General features: G+C 38.4%; 1 protein-coding gene across 8 annotated transcripts in view; it reads right to left on the bottom strand.

The window, feature by feature from the left end:
• Positions 1–42: 42 nt before the first annotated feature.
• micu3a (mitochondrial calcium uptake family, member 3a) overlaps positions 43–17,042 on the bottom strand; it is a 32,753-nt gene continuing 15,753 nt past the window's right edge. For 2 of the 8 annotated variants that reach the window (XM_058641054.1, XM_058641058.1), the window contains 7 exons: positions 14,023–14,118; positions 7,018–7,032; positions 5,607–5,701; positions 5,324–5,495; positions 2,948–3,056; positions 2,664–2,821; positions 43–1,229 (listed from right to left, as the gene is read on the bottom strand). In XM_058641054.1, the coding sequence (XP_058497037.1) occupies positions 1,134–1,229; positions 2,664–2,821; positions 2,948–3,056; positions 5,324–5,495; positions 5,607–5,701; positions 7,018–7,032; positions 14,023–14,118 (741 nt within the window). In that variant the 3' untranslated portion in view covers positions 43–1,133. Of the gene's footprint in view, positions 1,233–1,605; positions 1,675–2,663; positions 2,822–2,947; positions 3,057–5,323; positions 5,496–5,606; positions 5,702–7,017; positions 7,033–14,022; positions 14,119–17,042 lie in introns of those variants that run through there. The other 6 variants (XM_058641059.1, XM_058641057.1, XM_058641056.1 and 3 more) reach the window with 5 other exon arrangements.

The raw sequence follows: 17,042 nt of genomic DNA, 5'->3' as shown, positions 1-17,042 counted from the left end.
GAACATAACATGAGGTGATAAACAAAATGAGACAACATATCCTATTAGATACATTTTTATTTAGATTACATTTTCCCCAAAACAAAGAATATACTCTATATTTGTGATAAACCAAGGGATTTCCACATTAACCAAGTTTCCCTCTGTGTCAATACACTCAAAAGTTGATCAATATTTAGATAACCAATAAAAGAAAATAACGTCTTCCTTGGGCCATTACCTACACACCCAGAAAATGTCCTAAAAACCCGTCCTTAATTTTGCTGCTCACAAACAAACAAGAAAAACAAAAGATGGGCAAAACATGACCTCCTTGGCAGATGTAATTATAATAGAATTTTTTAACATATTGCAATATTAGAGGTCTTGTCATTCAAATCACACATATTATTTATAGTGTAGCCTGATTATAGAACAGGTTTTGTGGTTCTTTTACTTTTGGGTGTAAAAAAAAAAAAAAGCTACAGAGTGATTCCTGGAAATGTTAAGATTAGATAAATAAAAGATAAATTATATAAAAAGTAAAGCAAAAGACTGAGAGGATCAAAATTCAGTGGAAGATAAAACAGTGATTTTATTCTGAAACTTTTGTGTCATATTTATTTGTGTACCATCCATATTTTGGATGACAACATCATGTTATATATAAATATATATATATGTTATTACATTATTGTTGTGCTCTTAAATGTGTTTAACAAATTAGAGGAACATAGTGTTCATAAGTAATTGGTCACATCCATCATTAAATAAGTGAAGATTTACTTGGTAGAACCTAAAAGTTACAGCCTGCTGCGTAATCATACTTACTGCATATAATATTGCTTAAACAATGAATTTGCAAATATGCTGGTAATAATAATCTTGGACATGCTTGGACAATTGAGCTGAAGTCGTTGCACTGTAACTCATAGTTAGAATAAATAATAATAAGGTTGAGATGAGAGGGAATGTTGCTTATTATTATCATACAGCATATACAGAGCATCAGTCAGTTTGTGGTGTAGTCATGCTTGTACACCTTTTTTTTATGTTGAAAATAGACAGTTGCTATAAAAGTTAGAGCTCAGTCATCAGGCTCTTTTTATGCTTAATCTCCTTCCTTCGTGTCATTGGTGTGTCCTCCTCCTCTCCTACTTCTCCTTGTACCTCCTCCAGAGGTGGTTCACTTGTCTTCTGGCCTCAGCACGAACGCAGCTGGAGAAAGAGGCGTAGTGCTGGCCCTTTACCTTTTAAACAAACAAACAAAAAAAAAAAATCATGTGACATTTCAGTCACAAGTAAATGTAATGACAGACATGCAGTCATGCTGAGGATGGAAGTTTTAAAGAGGAAAAAAGTTTTTAAGACTTAAAAATTGTACTTTATTTAAATTCTAATTCTCCAAAATGAAAACATGATGGAATCTGAAGTTGAAACTCTACAAACGTTGGTTCTCAAACGTTTTATTCCAACTACCAACTGAGACAATATGGATCTCTTGAAGAAACACCATTATCACAATCATATGTTATAATCATGAATAATACTTTGACACTGTTGCTACTACTGTATTACTCTGTACACACAGTAAACAAGATTTGTCGTTGTTGTTGAGGGTGATACTTATCTGCTTGCCAGCTCCTTCTTCAGACAGGATCTGAAAGATGTGGACTTTGCCACAGCTTTATAACCCTGCGGGGTTAGGTGACAGAGAGAAGAGGAGTGTGGAGAAAGTACAGGAGAGGGTACGGGTGTTAGATTAGATTAGGAGAGACAAAAAGAGAGAAGAGTTAGAGGATGAAAGTAGGAGAGAAAGAAAGAGATGGAAATAAACTAACAGCAGTGTTAAGAAGCCAACACTGTGAGGCCATAACAACCAAATAAATCTGTAATACAGTATTATGACACTTTCCCGCGGCACTGCACGGCTCAACTCTACACAGTTTAGTTGGTTTTCCATTAATGTAGTACCGCCTCAACATGGGCGGAGTCAAAACTTCACGGCTCCATGAAACTGCCGTGACTCTGTTTTACACTGCTTGTAAAGCAGTTGTTTTCCGTGTAACTCAATCATCAGAATCAGTTCATTTAAAAGATTAGTTCAGTACTTCCTCCATGACTGGAACACAGACACTGAGCTGAAAATAGCCTCAGGGTTTGTGATGTGGCTCACCACCTGTGATCACAGGCTTTCAGCAGTGCTGTCGCTAAATACACCAGACTCCGCTGTAAAATATTGAGATTTTAGACATTTCCGTGGTAAATGCTGCTCTACAGTTCAGTCTTGTTCGGTCCAATCAGTGGACGGCAGTCTGATGACGTCACATAGGATATCTACTCAGTTGGCTTGGAACCTCGTCAGAGCAGGTACTAAATAAAGTAAAAGCATACAAAACACGTGTCGAGTCGAGCCGTGCTGGGACTGTGTAGTGGAAAAGTGCCATTAGAGAAGCTTGAAACGCATCGCCAAACTACACCACTAGAGGGCAGAATCTGTCTTTGGGAACAACCATGACAGTCACTTCTGGCAATTCACTGAGGTTGTTACTTGCCTCCATCTGCATAGGCCATATGAAGAGGAACATTTACAATTTGGTGCAATTTCTTTCTTTTTTAAATTATATTTAATTTATATATATATATATGTATATATATATACATACATATATATATTTCCTTACCCTGGCTCCCCTGTGCAGCCGGTCCTTCATGATGCCGATGAACTCCTTGTAAGAGAGCTGATCGTCGTGATCTACATCAAATATCTTGAAGATGGTGTGGACAAGGTGACGTGTCAACTTCAGGCCAGTAGCGACATAGACAGCTCTTGCAAATTCATCTGGCAAAAGTGGAAAAAACACTTAGTTTCTCGGTATTTTGACAACTTACACTATGTCACTACATCTCTGTGTAAACACGAGACCCTCAGAAGCTGCAACACTACTTCCCACTGCTCCATTCCTACCTTGTCCAATGGAGCGAGAAGCAAAATTATACATCTGCATGGCAATGGCAAAGTCCTCCAGGTTGTTGAGAAACTGGAAGAAGGATCTGAACTCATCAAAGGTAATTCCCTATAACACCAGTGGGAAAATAAACGACAACAAAAAAACAAAATTAAAATCGTAACCAGCAGCAAGGAAAACAATCATAATTTAAGAGTGGACAGCCAGTTTAAGTCATCTTCATAGACATGCACATAGATCTGAAATGTTAACTGAAAGGCAGCGATTAATGACATCAGAAGTCATTAATGACTTTTCCACAGCAGCCTTCTTGATGTGTGTCATAACCCTGAAAGTAACAGCATACAGTAATAAGCTGGCCGTTCAGACTCCACATGATTGTTCGATGCAGATGTAACAGTGAAGCCAAATGATTTCCTTTATGTGCTTTTACCAACGCGTATGACAAAAATCCCATGAGCCCAAGCTTTGTGTTTGAAATGAGCGTCACATGCGATTCAGTGTCACTCAAGATCTAACCTGTTATATCGACAACAAAGCTATAGTACATTGACATAAAAAAAAAACACATTTATGTGCAGATAATAAAGGAATGCAGTCTTTGTAGATTTGTATGAAGAGATGCAGGTTAAAATGCAGATGTATATACAGTAAATGAACATAGCTCACTCATAGACTGTATAAAAAATGGACTTAGTCTTACAGTGTGAAAAGTGAAGCCCAGGACAAAAGTAGCAAATAGCCACCAGGGGGCGACTCTACTAGTTGTAAAAAAAAAACTCAGTTTGAATGAAAGTATTATGGGAAAATTAGTTATCCATAGACTTTGATGTTTTTTTAATAAATGCATGATTGTTTTTATTGTCTGATTTTGTCAAATAAATGTAGATTGAAATTAATTAAACAATTACTTTTTTTATTTTTATTTCCATACACAGTTTTGTAAAAGTTTTGAATAATTGTTTGTTCAATGTTCTAAAGAAAACAATTGTCAGGGTGATTAACCACACCTGGTGATGGCCGCTACACATTGTAAAGAAAAATCACCTGAGGAAGATCCTCATCAGACCGAAACGATGTGTCCCGCTAATGAAGTTTTTTTGTGGCAATGGAGTAAGTGGGCAGGCTCCACCTCCTTTTTAGAAGATGTTTCACTTGATCTATTACATTTTCCTGTCAGGAATTAATGGTCTAAATGACTCTTTTTAGGTCTTCAATTGCGTATGTCACTAGACAATAAAACACGACACATTATGAGTGGACATACTGGATGATTGACAGCTAGTATCGCCCACCATGGTTGCAGGTGATGTCTGGGATTTCTCCAGTTGCAAAAACTGTCATGGTGCCGATCAAATCGCGAATCCCAGGGCTTCAAAAAAGGAGTTTGTTCTACAACCAGAAGACTACGTTCACTTTTTAAATACAGTGTATTAGCCAGCTGTGTCTTCACCCGACCATAAGCACAGATGAGGATCTATTATAGCAGCAGAATGTGACTGCAGGTTTTGTGTCGTACGAGGTCGAGACCAACCTCCTGCTTCTTCCATAGCATGAAAAGGAAAGAAGGGAGGAACAGAGGTAGAGTTGGGTGGCATAAGGACTACACGTGGAAAGACAATCAGACAACACTGACAGACATGTAGCTGGGGGTGCTGTCGAGTGTGAGTGTGATTGTAGGTGAAGCAGTGGAGTGCTGAAGTGTGGAGGGTCACAACAGCCTCAGGCAGAGACAGATGTGGGACATTGTGGACACACTAGATGACTGGAAGGCAGGGGCACACACAGAGAAGGAAGATGGATAAAGATAAAGGACTGTGAAAGGTAAACTGTAAACTCATTTTAACGTCATCTGCATAATGCATTCTCCAAAAACAGACAAACAAACAATGTGGGATATACAAACAGGCTCACTGTTTTTAAAGTCCTTCACTTTGAGGTTTATGGATCTGGGAACTTTTAGAACAGCATAAAAAATGTGCAAAGATACATATATATATACAGTATATATATAAATTGTTGATTCAAAATAATAATTAAAAAGGTTAATTTAATCACTTATATGACAAGTACAAAAGAATGTGTATTATCAGTGAATCAGCATAAAAACCTGTACAGAAAACAAATCTAAAGAGATATATGAATGAAGATGTGTTAAATGTATATAGAACTAGTTTAATGGTATATGTACAGTGCATAAAAAAAGTAATATTCTAGTTTCTATTGCATACAATCATATTAGTCATGTAGTAGTAGGTGACAACCTTTTGTATTATAATAATAATAATAATAATATCTTTCTTTCTTTGCTTTTGTCTTTCATTTGTATGTTTTTATTCCCTATGTTCATAAAAAAATCATTAAAAGAATTGTACCTTCTCATCAGGTATACAATGGCGGACATTCTCCAGGTAGGCGTTGATGTTCTCCACGTTGGTGAAGCGCAGCAGGATTTTGGCAAAGTCTTCTTCACTGATGGTGGTCATTCCTTTAGAGTAGGTTAGAAACTCGATTTCCAACACTTCTGTCTGGAGGTTATCCATAAATCTGAGGAGGAAACAAGCAGGGAAATGGGAGGGTGTGGGTTCTAATCAAATACTGATCAATGGAAGCATGTTTCTTTCTATATAATGTCCAAAAAAAAAATCCTTCTAGTACCTGTAGAAGTCGTCAAAGGTGAGCTCTGCCTTCCCTTTCTTCCCAAAGAAATGGACCAGTAATGTGGTGTCGATCGTAATAGTCTCATCTGTCCGCTATGAATCATCAGAGAGGGAGGAATAACAAGAGATTGATGAGTGACAAATTGATAAAGGATCAGTGATTGGAGGTGACGCAGAGGGCAGGATCCATCATCCATCCAACATGGCGACTGAGGTGCCAGGCGAGCAGGGAGCAGGTTACCACAGCCGATGAGCAACAACAACAACAACAACAAAGTTGTCAATCACATGAAACAGCTCCGACAAGCGGCATCGTGACATCAACGTACCAGTCTAGGCAGCAATTACATTTAAAACTCACCCTCTTCAGTCATATCAGCTCCAGTCAAATGCAGTATGTGCAAACAAAAGGGAGAAGTCAAACGTTTCCGTCAACAGGCAGGATCATCTGCATTATCGCTCTTTTCAGAAAGTCATAAAAGAAGGTGAGGAAAGCCAAATTTTCTCCATGCAGCCTAGACTGGTGAGGAGTGTTGTTACAGCAGCGAGACACCGAGCAGGAGACAGGAGGAGTGCAACATGAAAAAACACACAGAGACATTATAGAAAACAATCATGCTTTTAGTCACCGCAGAAAATATGTAGGCAAAAGGAGAGCCAAGGGAGGAGCGGGAGAAGAACTACGGCCGAGAGAGACAGACAGGTACATGGATGACGTGAGCTGGCAGACATTCACAGAATACAATGAAGCCACCGCATCTCATGCATTTCTCTGCCAGTGCCGCACTGACACACCTGAACACAACCTGAAATCGCAAAACCCGCATACAGTAAGCACGAATGCAGAGAATGAGAGCCGATTCCACCTTTTTCCATCAACCGATGACAGTTCCTGTGGTTTAAATGTGTTTTTTTCATGACCCTCCATCTGACGTGCAGTCTTTGGGAAAGCATGTTGACTCAATTAAGATGACATCTAAAGCCCAGGCAACAAGCCTTTTTTGTCCTGTTTATACTATCTGCTCATGTTTAAAGCGTTACACTAATGTAATCCCTTGTGATCAGTCAAAGCGTGTAATCCACAATTGTGCCCCCCTTGTTGATCATCACTATCATGTCTAGCTCAGAAAAAGGTGACTGTGCTTTTTGAGCACTTCTAGAAAAAAAAAAGTCAGCTGGCAAACATTATTTAAATTATTCTTCCCACCATGCCCTCCTCCGGCAAACCCCCCCCCCCCCCCCCCCCCCCCCAGTCCAATCCATGGCCATGCTGAGGAATATGCAGACATCAGATTGTAGAGAAATCTCATGTCCTTCTAAGGGGGGGGGGGGGGGGGGGAGCATTTATGCCATTTCCATCAGCATCATCATAACTTTCATCATCGCCACAATGCCATTCGCGGTTCTACCTCGAGGGTATAATCCTAAAATCCAATGTGGGATGAGAAGAAAATATCAAACAGGATAACACAGGTTTACAAAAGAAAAAGGGAAAGAACGTGTTCAAGTCAAGCTGTTACAGTTTCCGTGTTGCCTGTTTGGTGTAACAGTTGCAGGGATAATAACTGAGGGAAAACTGTAGTTTATTAATGGATGATTTTGTCATGTAAAGATCGTTTTAAATATGGGAAAACCAATATTAAAGGAAAATAGCTGTGTGTAAACTGTAGTGTCTATAATGGATAGTATCATATGACCAGTCAGTGGTTCTGCAGTCAAGCCAACATGATTCAAAGGTTTCACACACCGTGAGCGCGCCGTGCTACAGTGACGGTGAATTTCGACACATTTAGAGCCAGAAGGGCTAAAACTATACAATTGTTTACAAGACAGAAACTTGTTAAACACATCATCTGACGTCAAACTACTGTAAAAGGTCCATTAAGCAGTTAGCCACATCAGATTATCATCAATAATATCTGGATATTTTTAAGCATTTTATGTCCTGACATGTAATCTCTGTGTAAAAACACAGGCTGTTTCTCTAAACTCATGAAAAGGTTTCTGCGTCTTACAGGACAGTGACAATGCATTCTGAATTTTGTAAAATAAAATAAAATATGAAATATCTGTATTCAAGCTGCTCATGATCTTATACATACATAAAATAAAAAAAGTTGTTACCTTGAATTCTAGATGACATCGGGTGTATTTGTTTGGCCGTTTAACGTTAAATAAAGGATATTTACACGTGTAAGAATCAATGAAATTGCCTATACATTTCTACTGTAGGAAATAATCAGGCTTAAAATGAGTTGTTAACTCAGAATTACTTTTAACGATCAATTAATCTGTTGATTATGTTTCATAATTAATCGATTAGTTGTTTAGTCTTGTGTCTTTGACATATGAAGTAAAGAATACAAGAAAATTGTCTTTTTTTTCTTTTTCTTTATATTATCATTCAATAATGATACAATATCATTGCATTGCCCGGCCCTTCATCATATAAAGAATTTTGGGTCCTAGCAAGCACAGCAACATTAAACCTTGCTGTCAGACTCCAACATCAGAGTGACCTCTCGCTTTCTGTCTGTTTGTGATTCACTTTGTCGTCTCGTCTTTCAGCCTCTGATTAGGGACAACGGAGGATTTGTTTCTTTCATTTAAACACAGACAAACTGAAACAGTTGCAGACATTATGATTTCCGTGTCTCACTTATTTGAGGCACATCTAATTAAGCCTCTGATTATGGACAAACAGGACAAACACACTTTAATCTTTAAACTGACTCATAACTTATGCCTTTATGACACACAAGCTGTTCATAACATCCAGACAGCGTCCAGGTGGCGTGTCTTTGCCTCTCTTGCCTCCAGTAAGAATTTTTCTGTCTTTCTGTTTAGATGTTTTTCTTTAAAGATAATGACATTATCTCGTGTAGAATGCATGAATATGATTATATGACTCTGATCCTGAACCCCATTTTTATACTGGAACCAAAGTGAGATGAGGGAAAAACACTTTAGTAAATGTCATTTAACTGCTTTTTAACAGAGCAGGAAATGATGTCAACCCAACAATAGTGTGAATGTTCTTCAATCTGATTAAACTCATTTTGGTCAGAAATGACAACTTCCCTGTCAACAAAGATGTAAAAATAAGGGTTTCTAGCAATTCCTACTATTATCAAAAGTGGAAAAGTGTCACATACATAGGGCAGACATGAGAATCGATTTAATTAATAATCGCAAATGAAATTTCTTTTCAGAATGGTATCAGACCAGAATATTCATATTATTAGTATTTTTACTACGATCAGGCTATTATTCCATTTATTTGTGTTCATGAAAACAAAGCGTATAATTTATTTGACCCTTATAACAATTTGTTATGGTTTTAATATGCATTTTTGAAATGTTTAAGGCCTCCTGGCAAATGTAAATGTAAATGTAAAAATTCAACTAGACCAAAATCTGGTCTCCAGTTGTTTAGCAGCTAAATGCTTCATGTTATAAACAACCAAACAGGTTTATATTACACAGATGGCTGATTTAATGCATTGACTGAAATAAAAAAATATTATTTTTGGTTATTGTATAGTCATGGTAAGACTGGAATCTGTACAAAGAGAAACTGGGGGAAGAACTCTTCTTTTGGTTCCTACGCTAGCTCACAATCAAGGTTTTTGAGCCCAGTCATTTAAAAAAAATAGTCGCATTATCATTATTATTATTATTACTATTATTATTGTTGTTGGCCTTCATCAGTCTACCCATGGATAGACGTGATTCCAACCGGATCAAAACAAGCTTATCATTCCTGGAAGTGCAGTAGTGGCGGCGTGAGCTCATCATCCACATGAAGACGTAATGGTTACCACCACGCCCACAAGGCACGAGCCGACACCTGGTGTGTGCATGTTCCTATGTGTCCGTCTATGTGTGTGTGTGTGTGTGTGTACTTCAGCAGTCTTTGATCACGGAGTCAAAGGTAAAAACAGTCATTACACATGTAAACACTAAACAGTCTTCCTCATCCTCTCTATGTGTGAGTAATACTTCAGAGGAGGAGCTCATTGTCACTCTTCAGACTGACCGTCCTGGATAAAAACACCTGACCTGCTCCTTCTTTTTCTCCCTGCACCTCTCTTCTATCTTTATCTTCCATCTATCTCTCTTTCTTTTTCCTCTTCCTCTTTTATCACTCCTATATGCCCCCCCACACTCGCCTTGCCCCTGATCTGATTACCCAGATTTCCTTTCTCCTCGTACCCGTCAGTACCTCCTTCACCTGACAAACATCGAGGTGATTAGATCTTTCCTTCCCTCCCTCCCTCTGAGCCTGTCAGTCAGTCCCTCCTTCTCCAGACAAAAGCAAAGAGGTACAATGGTGACTAATCTGTTGAGTAAACACATGTTTCTCTAAATACAACCTACTTCTTTCTTTTCCCCTAAATGGGCTTCCCAAACCACTCTCCCCCCCCCCCACGCACACTTTGTTCCTGAAAACATTTGTCCTCCCCGCTGACCTGTGTCCTCCGTGTCATCTTCTTTGGGCCTCTCTCACCTTTCTTGTTGTCTCTGTGATTGTATCTCTTCCTTTTTTCTTTACCCTGAGGTTTAATCCTGCTGTCATCCATTTGTCTTCATACAGTTCTGATGTTTTATTTCCGCTTTTTTTTTGACACCATAAATCTAGTTGATGCTTCATGCATTTCGTAATCCCTCGGTCTTTCAATGTCCCTGTTTTTCTTCCCTTTATTTCCCGCCCTGTCTGTCTGATTCGTCCCTTCTGTCCGTCTGACTTGCCGGCGGATGAAAGGCTGCTCAGTGTAAATACAAGGTCAGCTCCATTACACTCCACTGTCATTACCTCCACCTCAGCTTCCGCTGCCACCACAGTGCAAAGCCTGTCATTAGTCAGGTAGCATGCTAGCACCACGTTAGCTCTTACTAATCATTACCAAGGCTATTATAGTTAAGGAAAACTAACGAAAAAACATTTTTGTTAACTGAAATAAATAATAATAATAAAAAAAAAAAAACAGGGTTTAAAAAAACTAACTAAAAGTGAATTGTGTGTTTCCAAATCTAACTAAAACAAAGCCAAATTGTCCAATTGTCAAATTTTCGCTGCCGGCAATTTTGAAAGGTTGTAGTTAAGACACAATACTTATTATCACCTTTTTGAATCTTACACCTGGCAAATACTCCATATTACAAAAAACTAATACTAACACTAAAACTAATAAAAAACTATCAAACTCGCAAATTAAAAAACTAATTAAAACGACCTCATTTTAAAAAGACAAAACTAAATAAAAAGTAAAACTAATGAAAAATCCAAAACTATTATAATCCTGATCATTACCTGCACCTTCGCCTCACGTTTGACAAATCAGAAGTTGACATAAAAATAAGATTGTTATTTAGATAAATAAATAGCCGGGACTGAAAACTCTTGTAAACTCTTGATTTTAGATGTTTGTTTGCTCAAACTCATTGATAATTTGATATTCTATAAATTATATGTAAGGAATTTTGCAGAGATTAGGCATTACCATTAGTAATGGCTCGATATCACTATTTTGTGACCAATAGATACTGATATCACAGCCAGTATCAATATTTACTAATACAATATTGGTCTGATTAAGTTTTTCTTTTTCTTACAAAATTGTTAAAAAATAATGTCCACATAGCGCACATGATCACTTCATCCCTCACACTCTCTAGTCACGTGACGTCGGTGGCAGACGTCTCTCCATACAGTCTGTGCTTAGTGAATCACTTATGTGATATTTTGGGGTTTTGGATTGTATCTGATTTTTTTATGAGGTCTGATCTTGTGATTTCGACCCATATAATTAACACTGAATCAGGTAATCCCTTGCAATTATAAGATACATAATGGCTAGACATGATAATCTGCAATATTACTAGGTGTGGGAATCGCCAGAGACACCGCAATACGATATTATCATGATATTTACAGTAGGTTGCGATACGCTACTATCACAAAATCGCAATATGCGGATTATTGCAATATTATCATATAGTGTAACCATATATTGGGATTTTTTTCCAACTGCAAATCATGGCCACAAAGTAAACTTTGTCAGCATCTGTTTCATCCGATAAAATAAAATAAAGAATTCTGTCTATTCATCTACCTCCGGACGTTCGCAACAATCTTGCAAGAGTCACCCAAAGAGCACTTGGCACCATCTAGTGGACTGAAATGCCAACTTATATTTTTGTTCATGTTTAATTGACAGATCGATACCTTGTGTCTCAAAAGCGATATTAATATCACCACACAAAATATCGCGATATTTCACTGGATCGATTTTTCCCCCCACCCCTAAATATTACGCTGATAAACTCCTCACTTTTGCATGAACTGCCATCCTCACGTAAACATCAACCTTAGCCTCCCCCCCCCATCAGGTTCAGCTCTGCTCTGGGTTTATTGTTAATAAGCAAATGTTAGCTAACATGGGGAACATGATAAACATTAGACCTGCTAAATATCAGCACGTTAGTCAATGTGAGTGTGTTAGTAAGCTGAAATAAGCATTTGATGATAAAACACCGGGAAACACCGCAATGCTGACACACAGTCTCAGAGCCGGAAACTCCACTCCACTTTTCCTATTTTCATAATCAGATGAATGTGTGTCAGATAATATTTAAGAGGTCTAATCTGCAAAGTAGAAGCTTTAACCGGTTGATTAAAGGTATCATTAACCCTTTAACACCAAGCGTATCACAGACGACACGTTTGAGTAAGTGCACCTCACATTACCATAATTCTGTGATGTTTCTGAAAGCTGAGAATTTGCAAGACAAAGTCAACATGTAGTTATTACGGTAATTTCACTCGCGTTGTCGCAGGAAGTTGGTCAATCAGCGTCTTTGTCACCAGAAAGGGAACAAGTGGGAAAAACACCTGTACATATTTTCCATTTTGTTAGCCTGTCTTTGGACATTGAGACAAAAACTCAATCTTTTTTATTTTAAATATGTTTTATACTGAGTGGCTAACTGTCCAGGGTGTACCCAGCCTATCGCCCTATATCAGCTGAGATTGGCACAGCCCCACCGCGACGGATAAAGCAGTAGAAAATGTATGGATGGATGTTTTATACTGTTCAAATTTCAAATTTAACACGCAAAATCTTTTTTGTTTTTCTTAATTTTAAATTGTTAATACGCTATTTTAACCTGCAGTAAATTGTAAATAAGTGCAAGATAATGAAAGTAATTCTGGAAATTGGGCAAAAGCACTTACTCACAGGACTTTTATGGTTAAAATAAGCAAAAAAAAAGTCCAGATGGATATTTTGATGCTTACATGTTAAAGGGTTAACTCTTCAAGCCTCGTTCAGGTCATCAGCAATTGCTCAAGTCTGTGATAAACAAACACTTTTGTTTGACTACTGGACTAAAAACTCAAGTTTTGTTGTATGTGCTCTGCAGTCAGCCTTCTTTCCTCATATATCATTAATATATACCAGCCTCTTAAAAAACGTGTTGTGGAGTAACATGAGAAGGATCTCAACACCAAAGCTACAACACGGCACAGATAACAAGGCACAGAGACACATACAAAAGCAGAATGAAGACCGGAGACCAAAATGACAGAAGGCAGGTTGACAAACACAACAGGTCATTAGAATGTGTCTATCATTAAAGGCACATTACGGGATCAATACTGTCACATCAGTGCACTACAGCAAAACAAACAGTTCAAATGTCTGGTGAAATATTAATAAGTCAGACAAATATGGTGAGAAATGATCTATACTGGTGTATCAGATGTGAGCAACTGACACAATGAAATGGGATAGGATTGAAGACACTCAGATTACTGCAGATCCCATACAGATTCATAAAATGAGGGGGCTTTTTTCTGATGAATGTGTTTGCCATATTACTGTCACTGAGCACAAATGTGAACGATGTACTGGGGGGTAATAATTAGATATGGTGAGGGATACAGGACAAAATAAGGTGGGGAAAGAGAAGGATGCTGGAAAAGATTGTAGCATGTAGAAAGAAAAAGGGAAGGTGGACGATATAACAGGTGAGTCTACACAGAGAACAGGATCAAGCCAAACCAGAATGAAAGAGCAGAGTATACATTCTAACAACTAGCCCACATTGAGCAGTATTTCTGATTCGGTCTTTCAATGAATCCATGAACCACTGTGCATCTTACTGAACTGTGGTCCACATGAAAAGTGAAGCATACCGATTTTTACTTTGTAGATTTTGTTTTATTTATTTATTTATTTATTTATTTATTTATTGCTGGTCCTATTCTGGCAAATGCTTGATGCAGCTGTATGACTCTGAGCCTGTGGGGACGACTGTAGGATCTGCACTAACTCGAGGGATCAGAGGATGAAGAGTGACAGATGATGAAAGGAGGGATCAAGGGACAGAGGACAGTTGGGTCTGTGTACCTCTGCCAGGTCAGAAAAGAGGACTTGACTGGCACTTCGCCTCAGAACGTCCCAGTAACTCCGTGCCACAAACTCCTGACTGTCTTTTTTTAGCACCTGTAGGAGCGGTCAAGCAGGGCCAGGGTCAGTTCACCTCCAACACAACAAGTTCACCACGTAAAATTCCTGCTACGTATATTTACTCTCTTACTTCCAACTAATGTAAACAGATTCAAGTAGATTTTTTTATGTTTCAAAGAAAGCAATCAACATGTACATACATATGCATGAATGATGTCACACAAGTGAAAATATATCTTTGGACTAATTGTGAACTCACAGATCGTCTATCACATTTCTAAAGATACAACGGGTTAGGGTTAGGAATCAGAATATTTGAATATAACCTAACACATTGAATTAATTTAGGAAGTAATTGCATATCTCTTTATACCATAAGGCAGTTAACTGCATGTCACATTACAAAAAAAGAGCTTGCTCTCTCTCTCTCTCCTGACCACCCACCTTGTCCTTGTCTCTCCAGGGAGAATGAGGCAGCAGCCATTTTAACATGACCCTGCACCGCTCTTAACTTCACGGTGACAATGCAGCTATCCATCACTACTCTGACAGGGTGTGTGTGTGTGTGTCTGCGTGTGTGTGTTAGAGAGAGAGAGAGAGAGAAAGAGAGTGTGTCTTATGTGATCAGCATTGTACTGAATGTGTATTTGGTTTTCTCAATGTTTTTGTTTTAGCTTTTTTTTTTTTTTTTTTACTATTTTTTTTCATCTCAACATAACTTATCTGCATTTTTATCTCAATAGGTGAATAAATCCTTGAAAAAATGTAAGATCTACAGAAGACTATAGATCTAAGCACACAATTATAATGGACAGTGTCTGATTATATTTAGAGTCTCAACTCATTCTAAATCACATCACTCTCTTTTTGCAAGAGTCCATCTCTCCTGACCCCTTAAATCTATTACTCTTTTCTTGCCATCCCTCGCTCCATTCATACCCCCCTGGATCAATCACTGATCAGCTGACCTGACAGATGGACACCCTGTCTTTTTTTTCCTCTCTTGCTCACCCTTCCTCCCCCTCTCTCTCTCTCTCCTTCCATCCGTCCTTTCAAAGAGCCTGTGAGTACATTTTACCCACAACAGAGGATCAGGATGGACTGGGTGAACATTAAAGGGATAAGGTTTTTTAAAGTATGGATATATGAGGTACTAACACATTGCCAACTTCACTGTGTGTGCACCCCCCACGGCGCTGATGGCACCCGGAACCAGCCTGGGATTCAAAAGCCCACTCTCCAGTTCCTTTCCTGATGGAAAAGGCTGTTTAATGTTTAATAACAGCTTTTTGTCTAAAATCTTGTTTTCGTTCAGTGAAGACTTTCAGTACCTGAGAAAACCACACTTCATAAAACCTCAGCTATCACTTAAAGGGTTTTTAATGACCAGATCACATGACAGGGGCATTACACAGTCCTGCTATATCAGTCTGCCAGGGCACTCACACATTTGAGCACCATTTTACGATTGAAGATGGATGGGCCAAGTGTTGCTAATGTTGCCAAACTGATGGCAATGTGCCGTCCGCCATTGTTGACTACACTCAGACAAAAAAAAACAACAACAAAGAATATGGCCTTGTCTGAAAGATCAGTTTGGATGGTAAAAGGTAAACACAGTGCTGGGCAGTATACAAGTTCATACCAAAAACCAGTATTTATTTTTTTATGATATGAAGTTTCGTATACCGCAAGAATGCAAGATTGAAAAACGGAACGTGGTGCAGTGTTTGACAGGGGGACCCTTTTCACTGCTGTACCACACATGCTTTGGGCTTAAGCTGGCGACACACTACAAGATTGTTTGCCCGATTTTACCCACGATTCATAGTTGGACTGAGTCGGCACCGGTCAGCACTAGTTGGGGACAGTCGGCATGTCCAGTTGCCACAGAAATCTGTAAGTGTGTGAGGGGTAAAGATACAAATCGGCAAGTGTGTGAGGGGCTCCGCTAGTCGTTAAATGTGTGATCCCCAGTCTTTCATAAAAAAATCTGCTGAAACCAGTCAGTCAGTGTGAACTTCAAGTCTTTTCAAAATTGCTAATGACCATGAAAGTTGAGTAGTGTTTCCCCAGCTTAAACTGACAGACGCCTTCAGCTGCGCCACTCCCTCTCTCTAATGTGCTGCTCTCTCACTGGAGAACTCACTTATGCGTCAAAAAATACTGCTGTATACCTTGAAAGCAGTGAAATTAAAAAAAAAAATACCATGATATACATTTATGGTCATACTGCCCAGCACTAGATAAACATGATTTAGAGATTTGAACATTTATTTTGGCAGCGACTGCATATGTGTGTGAGTGCAGCGTAATTGTGATTCACACCTACAAAAAAACGGAGTATTCGGGGTATTTTGAAGTAGATGCCCTTGAAAATGTGAAACTGATCATAACATTCATTATTATATTGTATATAAGTGTCTTGGAACAGTGACGTACGCTATCTGTTAAATGAACCTTCAGGATCATATGTCTATTAATCCAGATGTCTACCTTCATTTTCTACCTCTATCTCTTCTTTCTCACTACACCACCCTGATATGCCAGAAACAACAAAATGCTTTTAATGAAAGCAGTCCAGCATGTTGGGAAATTCAGGTATTTGCATTTCTGCCTAATCTGGCAAAAGGTACTAAAAAAAAAACCTCACCAGGCTTTAATTAGTGCATTAATAAGTGAGTTTTTTTGGTGCCTGTAGAATCTTAGTTAACCTGACAGAGGTGAGATATATTCACTTGTGTGTCTGCTAAGCTAAGTGGAGTAACAAATAAACAAGATAATATTCCTTTCAAATATATATCTTAATAAAACACACATTTTTATTGATCTAATTTTAAAAAATAAGGGTAAAAATGTACAAAAACACACTCTAAATCAATCAAGCTGTCTACCATGACATTCCCATCTGTGGTCACTGCCATATTTAACTTCTCCATTGCTGATTTATGAATACATAG

This window comes from Solea solea, chromosome 10, assembly GCF_958295425.1.
Source record: "Solea solea chromosome 10, fSolSol10.1, whole genome shotgun sequence".
Taxonomy (NCBI): domain Eukaryota; kingdom Metazoa; phylum Chordata; class Actinopteri; order Pleuronectiformes; family Soleidae; genus Solea; species Solea solea.
This window is presented reverse-complemented; position numbering and strand designations above follow the sequence as displayed.